Source organism: Solanum pennellii, chromosome 5 (genome assembly GCF_001406875.1).
Source record: "Solanum pennellii chromosome 5, SPENNV200".
Taxonomy (NCBI): domain Eukaryota; kingdom Viridiplantae; phylum Streptophyta; class Magnoliopsida; order Solanales; family Solanaceae; genus Solanum; species Solanum pennellii.
The window spans coordinates 39,147,105-39,157,864 of NC_028641.1; the positions used below are offsets into that span (position 1 = coordinate 39,147,105).

Genomic DNA, 10,760 nt, shown 5'->3' on the forward strand with positions numbered 1-10,760 from the left:
GACAATTTTTGAAACCCAATTTGGGAAGTTCACTTTATTAAATAATCATTGAGCTTCTTCAATTTCGAACGAATTGAAATTTTTAGTTTTATAAAAATTTAAAATGCTTTTATAGTTACTTCAAATTAATTTTAGTCATTTTTATAATTTTGAAATAATAAATATATTTTTATATAATTAGTGTCTTTTATACATATTTGAAAAGCATCTCTAAAGATTTTACATGTTTTAGTTAATAATTTTATTAATTCACTCTAGTTTAAGCTATGGTTATAATTTTAAATTATTTAGTTTGTAATTAAGTTACTTATTTTGTTTTACTATGTTTATGATGCTCGTTAATTAATCTTATTTAAATTTGTCATGATTAAGATTTGACCGCATTTAACTAATTAGCTCAATTTGGTTATATTCTTAAGTTCATGTTGGTATAATTGCAGGCGATTGGGTTAAATGAATAATTCCAATCCAACCTCTTTACTTTCCTCATATTTGTTCTATTTGGATACCAAACTTTGGCACATTACCAGTTTTCAACAGCCATTACCAAGACCCATCATAATCCCAAAACATAGAAACCCAAATCCAACCCATTTCATTCAGCATTAAAATACAATATACATAGCAATAGCGCACAACAATACCAAAAGAGATCATTACATACACGTCCCCCTCTTCTCCTTCGGGAACAAGCCCATAAGAGAAGCAAATTTCGACCCAAAATTCTAACCAAAACTCCACTAGTCCAGAATCGATGTGTCGTCTTTTTCCTCTCTCACTTATCCTCTTCGTACAAGAATTATCTAGATGTATCAATCTTGTGCTTCATTTCTCCTTCCTCCAGCAATTTGGCGATTCTTATCAGCTTCCAACTACGAAATTTGTTTTTCTTTGTACAAGTTCAGTACTATTCCACCTCTGACATCCTGATTCCTAAGAAATTATTGAAATTCGAATTGTTTTTATCCAAATTTCACTTTAATTCCCTCCTAAACAGTCCTTAATTCCACCTATATAAAATCCTTTTCTTCGTTATAGTTTGGGGTTGACATTTTTTGAAGAAAATCTTGCGGAGAAGTTAGTTTACCAATGAAAAGAAGCGAGAACTAGATACCAAAAGCAGAAATTAAACTGGAGAACAGAGAGTAGTTTCAGTTTCGGACTCAATTTCACTTACACTCTTGGTTTCTCTTCTGAATTCATGGAGTTTTAAAGTTGGTGGTGGAACATAGTTTCCCCATCGTTTCCATTCCCGTGACTGCACATGAAAAGGTTATTATCCTCGTCTTATTATTTCTACTTCAATGTAGGTTTCTTATGATTTTATGGGAAATAATCATATGTAGTCTTCGATGAAGTTTCTTTAGGTTATTAAGGTGTCAATATTTTAGGCATGTTTGTTTGATAGAGTATACCTAAATCATTGTTTCTTTTTCTTTGAATTACTTTTGAGTTCTTTATTTAGAATGCACTATCATTACAAATTTTCCTCTCTACTAATTTGTTTGTTCTCTTGGATGCCTTTTATGTCGTTTGGAACTCTCATGTTAGATTAATTTCGTAGAAGTTATTCATGTGTTTTTACATAGCTTTTCTGTCACCTGGTTTAGTACCACTCATCTTCTTCTTTTTTTGCTCGAATATGGTTGGGTCTATTTGCCCATTTCAAATTGTTTAAATGAATGATTTTTGAGCTTTTTCTCTGCCTATTTGTGAAATCTGGAGCCTCGTCTTTCATGTGTAACAAGCTTAGATGAGTTGAAAGCTTGTAGAGCTGGAAGGGTGAAACTATCCATCATTCATTTGTTCTTCTCTTATTTGAGTTCTTCAATAGTAGATAAATATTGAATTATTATCTTGTTGTTTACCTTAACATTTCATTGTAACGACCGGTTTTTGTTGTTATAGAAATGCCAACGAGGGAAACATTAATCTGTAAGAACGTTGTCGTAGTATTTTTAGTTTCCCAACCTTGTCCAGATTAGGAGGAAAACAAAGTCATCAAGGTGTAGGGAAATCCAGTAGCAATCACGTGGAGTAAATATGAATTTGATCTCATCAATGGATAGATAACTCGTAATTGAATTTGTACAACTTGACGAAATTGAATTTGTATAAGTAGATTGTGGAAATCAATCTTAGCGTTAAGGACATTTTCATAACGTAGTAGGTTAAGAGTGTGTTTGACACGACCCAAAAATGGATGTGATGGCACTCGTCTTATCCCATCAAGACAAGCCAGCCTAAAACCCAATCACCTAATTACGTGCGGAAATAAAATAAAAGTTTAATAACAATTCAACTTAATTCAATCCCCAAAACCTGGTTGTCACGTGCACAAGTCTCTAAAGTATTACCAATGAATCAAAAGAAAGATACAAGTCTCATATGACATTGTTTTTAGAGTAGGACAAGATCATAAATGAGAGTAAGAATGTCCGCAGAAATGACAAGCAACTACCTCACAAATCTCCATATGAAGCCTCAGACAAGAAGAAGAGAAATATCACAAAGTCTGGGCTAGTAACCTACAAAAAAAATTGTAGTAACAAGGGTTGAGTACCAAACCACATGGTACACAGCAAGTAAACGTCTAAACTCAAGCTAAGGGGATAAAATACGAGTACTCCTTACACACCAACCGAACCTCCACAACTACACCGTGCAAAAAAAAAAACAGCCCAACCTAACAGTTCACAGTGTTCATAGCACCCAACTCATTAAAATCATTTTAATAAATTACACATCCTTAACTACAAACTCAATATTCAACAATCACAACTTTACACAAAACGACACTCACAATATCAACAACACACGAGATCAAGTTTGTCAAATAGTGGTAATCAAATATCAAGTAATTCCCATCCACCAATAAAACACATAATCATCAAGAATGAAGAATGTCATGGGATGCAATGCAATATGACACGATGAAATGATATGCCTCAAAATACCAATTTCTCTCTCAACCGTATATACATGATACTCCTCGGAAATACATCGAGAGTTCATGACCCATGGGGGACTCGCGAGGTCCATATACCGACACGGACGATCTCCACGTGTCTGTGTGTACGATCTCAACGCACTATCATAATCAAACAAATTTCGCACGGACGATCTCCACGTGCCCAAATAATGATCATAACTTTTTTATCGCACGGACGATCTCCACATGACCAAATAATCTTACTCGATCTCAACACGGACGATGTCCACGTGTTAGACCTTTACTCATACCCAATCTTATGACAATGCATGTGCACAATATGATATCAAATAAGGAGATGATGCAACATCTCAATAATAAAATGTTACTTTGACATTTAATAACCTCAATAATCACAATGATACGGGTTCAGTAAAGAACACAATCACACGTAATAAATCAAATTAATAATATATTAGTCAATGCCCATATGTTTTGGCATTCTCCAATTACAATCCGCATTCTATAGTAATAAACCATCCCATTATAACACCAGTACTCGTATCATTCTGACACATCATATACAAACAAATAATTACATTGTCTTTTATTATCCCTTTTTATCATTAAACTTAATCAAGGTGGACAAGTCAACCCTTCCAAATCCCATTACTCCCAAACACATACCATAAGGAAATACACGCATTCCATACACTTAGCAAGAGTTTAGAAATCCACTTGCCTCAATCAATCGAGAATTCACTCCGAGACTTGAGTTATCCCCTTTTGCTGAACTTCCAACTCAAGCAATCTATTGATATTAATAATCACGATAAGATTTTGAAGCTTGCAACACCCAAATTAATATTTAAGTTTTCAAATATCGATGTTATTTAGTATGTAAATTCTTATATTTTTTTCCAAATTTTAAGCCTAGGGTTGAGTCTCAATTCCTCCAGTTTGATGAATTTAATTATATTCATATAATATAATGAACATATATTTAACAACATATCCCATCATCTCAGAAATTGAACCATGATAAAGTTATAATTAATAAAAAGAAATTGTAGAGCACTCGAACCTAATTACAAAATCGGCATTTACTTACGGGAATATAACAATCTGCATATTCATATAACCTATAATTTTCCCCACCCTTATCCTCTAATCATTGGCCTATGATTCGCCGCAGCAGCAGCAGCAGTTGTAACAATAAAATAAACAATAAACCTCTTGAGCATTGTTTTTTTTTTATTTCAATCCCTCAAATGAAAAAGAATTTGGTCACTTGAGCATTGTTTTTTTTTTTATTTCAATCCCTCAAATTAAAAAGAATTTGGTCATCAATTAATGACGACTTTTACATGTTATCCCCACCAAAACTTCGAAAACAAACTGCTAGACTCCTTCCAATTTCCTTATATAACAAGCATATTATAAAACATAATATTAGATTAGCTACTTATCGATTCAAATAAACATAGAAACAAATTCTTATCGAAGAGCATTCAGTGCTCACTCCCTTTTTATTATTTATTTTTTTCAGACAACTCAATCAACTGGATAACAATAATATGATCTGGACTAGTATAAAGATTTAAGAGTGAACTGCTAAATTTTTTTCAACCACTGGAAGAAGACGTTATACTCGCCCAACCCTTTTCTAAATCTTTTTCCTCGGCGGCTGCCTGAACTGCTTCTGTCCACTACAGCCATCAACATTGCCCTTATATATATTTTTTATTATTATTTATTTATTTTCCTTTTCTATTATTAGCAACAAAATAATCTTTTGTTAAATATGAAAATAATTTCACCCATTCTTATAAGTCATAATTTATTTATAAAAACTACTAAAAATGATCAATATAAGAATAATTATTAAAGTTCATAAAACGACTAAGAGGGTCGTTACATTGTAAAAGGGGGAATTGAAATTCCCCAAAAAAGGTTTTGTCCCTATTTTCACCCCTGTAGTGGGAGTGTGCCACTGCAGTGACACCACTACAACGGGATGAATGTCATTGTGGCAAACGAAACGGGACTTAAAGTCGTAATTTTCAATGAGTGCTCACTGGTTTGAAAGTGCCACTGCAACGGGATTTATAGCACTATAGCGATACCACTACTACGGGATGGGTGCCGCTGTAGTGGATGGGTGTGAGTTAGACATTAAATAAACCCCTAAACGGTCTAATTTGACAATTTTAAACTTTTAGATCTAAAGAACGACTCTTCGGATTTTCCTTCTCATTTTTCACCATTCTTGAGGCTAAAGGTAAGGTTTTCACTTTACAAATTCACTTTTTGATCCGTATAATGCAATATTGATGGGGAAGGGTTTCTTGATTGGTTTTTTTGGTGTAATTTAGACTTAGTTTCAGTAGTTGGGATCGTGGGTTTGATCTAGGGATCATAGATTGTTAGTAATTTGGGTGATTAGTGATTTTCTATTGATTCCCATTTTTTATCAACGGATGTAGACCATGAACAAGTGGAACGAATTCGGAAAGGGAACAATCAAGTCTCTTAGGGTTCAAGCTTATTTCGAGGTAGGTGATGATTGTGATTTTATGATTCTGTGATGTATGCATGTTTTTACTTCATTGTTATACTTGTATGTATATATGAATGTAGCAATATTTATCACATTTTTTTTAACTAAGATAGATGAATTATGTAGTCATGAAATCAGGATGTAAATGTATTATCTTGATTATATACTTGTGATTCTGAATGTGGTGTATGAATGGAGATTGTATTGTCACATACTTGCAAGCTAACTGATATCGGTTGTAATGTTCCGGCATAACTTGGATCAAGTTGTCACGTTCTAGCACAATATTGGATCAGATTGCCATATTCTAACAAGCTTACTTTTTGGATTCGGGTCAGAGAGAGGACCAATGATGTGATAAGCATGTGTAATGTGTTGTCAAATTGTCATGTTGATAATGTTGTATATGTTGATATATATATATATATATATATATCTGAATATAATATTTGTTTGACTTGTTTATATTGCACTAGTGGGATAGCAGCGTGATCCTACCAGTACACACTAGTTGTATACTTAGTCTACACTTGCTCTTATTTTTGTTGAGTACAACGCATGTTCAAGTGGCTATTAACAGACCTCACTTAGGAGACTAGAGATTATCGCATCGACTTCAAGGGTGAGCTGCATCATCCTAGCTGCCATGGAGTTTTCTTTCATCTTTGTCTTATAATTCTATCCAAACCATTTTATTTTAAAAAAGTAAATGAAAATAGGATTCTCTCTTCTTCTTCTTCCCAATGTTCTCTCTTCTCTTCTTCTTCCTCTTTCGAAAATCTGAAATCCGACTATCAAACAAATAATCTCCCCCATTATCTTATATTCCTTCTCATCTCCGATCGTGACTCTCTCCTCTTTTTGAACTGAAGATTTTGTTCGACTTAAAGTGGGTAAGTCATTTTTTGAGAGATTCTACAATTTTGGAAAAAAACTAAGCTTTTTTCTTGGATTAATGAAGAATAAATCGTTTTATAGATGTAAAAAATTAATAATAGTGTAATGGTACCTATATTTATTGTTTTAGAAAGAAAATTAACAAACCCAAAAAGCCATAATTTTGGGAAAATGTATATGTAATGTTCAGTGAAAATTCATTTTTGTTTTTGTTTTTTTTTCGTGACCATCTTATTCATATAATTTAACAAATATAGTTTTGTTTTGTTGTCCAACAAATATTTGAAGTGTAGGAGATTGAAAAAATCTATTTCTCAATCACTATCTATAATTAGTGAAAGAAAAAACAATGAATACTGCTCTGTATTACACTCAAACTCAAAAGGCAAGGAGAACAAGAAGGAGAAGGAGAAGGACCTAGAGATGGAGAAGGAAAAAATTCGAAGTCGTCAATTGTGATGTTAAGCAACAATATCCACCATTGATTATGCATACCATTGTGAATTACTTTTTTTGTTGATAAGTTTTATAAAACAATTGGTGAAGTGCTTATTTTTGTTGATAATATTAATGATTTTTTTGTTGAAACAAATGTGAATTATGATGGAAAAGAAGAAATGTGGTATGTGACACATATATAACCTATGTTGTAAGAAGTAACACAGAATTATCTACATGTGCCCCAAGGAGGGGACTGAGCGGGTGGAAGAATTCCCGAACTACCCAACCCTTTCAAGAATGACATGATCTATTGAGCTAACATTGTATCGACGGGAGGGAAACCTATAGCTTCAGCCTTCCCCCCTTGCTCTAGTTCAATCTCCGTAACTTCCTCAACCTCAAATTCCTCTTCTATCTCTTCATTATGTACCGGTGGGTTCCCATTTACCAAAACATTGGCAATTGGTACCTCATTCATAGCAGGCACAACAGTTTCACGACCTATACTTGTACCTCTTGCTCTACCTCATCCTCGATAGTGTCCTCTTGCTGCGGATTCCTCAGCTGGATTATTGACAACATCTACGAGCCTAAAGTCGTTATATCTAGTATTAACCATATGCGGACAGAAGAGTGAAAGAAATTAGATACCAATACGAATTAAGTCATAGCATGAAGAAAAACAGGAGGAGGAGGAGGAGGAGGAGGAGGAGGAGGCTCATTCAGCCTTTTAATATTTGTGTATTTTATATCGGGTGAAATTACTTTTTCCACCATCTCTACAAGCAAAACTTATGTAAATCTTCCAATGGAAAACATCATCTCATTCATTCAAAAGTTTGAAAACAAAATCGTTCAGATACAAACAAATGAGAGTGCAAATGGAAGTAACATACCCATTGACAAGGCAATGTTCCAGATCAGGATGATTGTTTTAGAGTTGCTTGATTCCGATTGGAGTCGCGACATAGAAATTATTCCCCTACACATCCTTCCTACATTATGAACAATACACTAAATGAAACGACTTTTGCATATTTATATGATGTTTTCCTATTTTGCTAGGAATGTATCGTCACACTACGGGCACAAATTACTGCAATAGACACCTTTTTTAATTGGCATTACATATCATGAAATTTAAGCAACAAAAAAATAGATGTGGTGGATTGTATGTACACAGGCCATAAGTGCGGGCAAGAATGTGAATTCTCGTTGGTTAGTTATGGAAACAGCAAATAATGTACTCACATGCTTGTTTTAAAAAAACACTAATTTTTTTTCCAAATACAGGTACAAGATACACATTAAGGTAAAAGACAACGGTGGGAAACTAATTTAGTTCTTTTTAATGGTGTCGCCGAAAAGTTGCTTGAAACTTCTGGTTTCAAGTTTGTTAACCATTCGACCAAAGCTGGTACGAACGTTCCATCGCAAATTGAGAGCCTTTGCGGTAAGGAAATTGTATTCAAGATCAAATTGTCCAAATATAATTTGAAAGATGGCTGAAATATTATACAGTCACAAAGGTGTTTGTTCTGGATGAAGATTTTGAATTACAACACCGCATTAACAAAGGAAAAAAGGTGTGTTTATCATTTACAGTTTAATACCTTTCTATTTTATACAAACACCTATTTAATGATTAATTTGAATTTAAGTCTACAAGAAAAACTCAAAATAGAAGAAACAGAAAAATACATGAGCATGTTGCAGATGGTTCAGACGATAACAACTCAGAAGAAGATCCCGATGAGGGAGAGGGCACTTCCACTGGCAACACAATTGTAAGACCCCCAAAATAAGTTAGGGTGTATAGAGACTCATTTGTTCCTATATTCTTTTTAACATGTAAATTAAGCGTTTTAAAGTATTCATGGGTGAATTGAAGTTATTTAGATGTCAAACGTCAAGGGACGACCAAGACGTTCGACAACTAGTCACCAAAGGGACCTTATGTGTTTTCATGTGCTTATATGTGTGTAATTGGCTTATGAAGTCCTTCTATGATTAAAAATGATATTTATAGGCAGTATACTTGGTTTCATGAAGGTTAGAGGTCAAACGTCCAAGACGTTCAAAAGTTAGCCCTTGAGACGTGCATGTGTGTGTCTTGAGTGTGCGTAACATGTTTGAAGGTGTTGCGTGTAATTTTTTTGGGTGAAACTGATGCAGAAGGTCCTTATAATGTTAAGGTAAACATTTACATTGAAAACTTCCGGGTACGACTCCCCAAGGGCACCTGAACAGACCCTCAAGCAGGACCCAAAGGCTGTCGAGACATTGCCAAGGCAGTGTCAATCGACGGAGCCAAAGGACTCCTCGTCAGTCCACAAACGTCCCGTCGATGGGGAAACATCGATGGACATTTAGACTGGTGAAGGATTAATATTCTTTTTGAGCCTCAGACACAAACGACAACCTGAAGTACGGTCCATCGATGGACCAACTGGGCGTCGTTTGTGGCCATGGATGCAGGCTGCCACAACTGTCATGCCCGCTATTTTAAGTAAGGGGTGAATAGGAAATTCACCCCACGTTCTAGCCTGACACTAGTTGGTTTTTTTGGTTATTTTTTGGTGTATTTAAGTTATCAAAAACGTGACAACCCCATTTACAATTAAATTCACAAAAATTAAACTTCCCTCCCAAACTAAACTCTCTCTAGAACCTCCATTGAATGTGAAGCTCAAGAATAAGTTGGAGCTTGTATTTCCATGGGTTCTTTACCATGTTTTTGAGGTTTTCTTCTACATTATGGTATGGTGATCCTTCATCTCTAGTTAATCTTCCATCTACAGAGTTCCTTTCAATGTTTTCAAGGAAGTTTCATGATCAAATCTCTTCTTCTTTAATCTAGCCATGGGTTCTTTCTCAAAACGTTTTCAAAGGCTTAATCATGATGAATTAATGATAATGTATTGATTTTAACTTGTATTTAAATCCAATTTCATGATGAACCCATGTCCCCTTCAAACTATCATTTTAGCCTAAGTATGGGCTTTGTGATCTTGAATTGATGTTAATCGAATTATGATTCTAGCATGTTGAGTTACTTATATCTACTATGTACATTGTAATGTGTTGATGAATTATGTGATATTGGATCAATGTGAACTGATGCTTGAAGACTTGATCTCTATTTCCTATATTTTGTTAATACATGACATTTACTGTAACATTGACTCTATTATGCATGATTGTGGGACTCGTTGTGTAAGGATAATTGTAGCTACTGCCTTACGTGAATATTAATGATGAATTGTTGGTGAGATATACATGTGGATCAAGGTTTGATTAGCCTATGTTCTTCTATCTTTCATGGATTCCTAATGTAGCGTGCTACTATGCTCTCGAGTTTATGGCAATTGTAGTAGGATTTCGTTTAGGTTATGATTTTTTTAACTACTGCCTTATGTTGATTTTATTGATGAATTATGAGTGTAATTCATTCATGATCAATTTAAAGGAGTCTTTGTAACGATTGATCTAAATACTCTAGCCTATAGATTGATAATGCTATATACATGATGTGATCTCAATTCTAGGGTAGATGAAATATGATTTAGACTTGGTTATGATGTATTTAGATACTGCCCTAGGTTGATATTACTGATGAAATATGATTGATGATCAAGGCAAGGGAAATTGGTTAAAGATCTATGTCTCTCTACTTTCTAGTATATTGATGATGTGTTGTACTAGTTCTTAGTATGGTCTTATAGTGGATTATGCATGGATTCTTTTATGATTAAAGCATATTTATCTACCGACTTTATATTAATTGTTGATGAAAAAGGAGTATTGATCAAGGATGATCAAAGGGTAACAAATTGGTCAAAATGACTTTTCCTCTCTACTTTCTTATAGTATTAGTAGTTGATAAAGCCTTGTATGACATTATGTGGTACAGTCTACTCATGGTGGAGG

The 10,760-nt window shown here is 34.2% G+C and overlaps 1 protein-coding gene across 7 annotated transcripts in view; it reads left to right on the plus strand.

Annotated features, from left to right (window-relative positions):
- The first annotated feature begins 512 nt into the window (after positions 1-512).
- Positions 513-10,760, plus strand: part of LOC107018833 — a 13,388-nt gene continuing 3,140 nt past the window's right edge. Inside the window, exons 1-5 of one of the 7 annotated variants that reach the window (XR_003578180.1) lie at positions 514-1,272; positions 5,419-5,487; positions 8,124-8,283; positions 8,332-8,416; positions 8,492-8,617. Coding sequence is in view for 1 of the 7 variants with exons in the window: in XM_027916912.1 (XP_027772713.1) it covers positions 8,182-8,283; positions 8,352-8,416; positions 8,492-8,617 (293 nt within the window). In the remaining 6 variants the exon portion in view is untranslated. Of the gene's footprint in view, positions 1,273-5,418; positions 5,488-8,123; positions 8,417-8,491; positions 8,618-10,760 lie in introns of all 7 variants that reach the window. The other 6 variants (XR_003578182.1, XR_003578181.1, XM_027916912.1 and 3 more) reach the window with 6 other exon arrangements.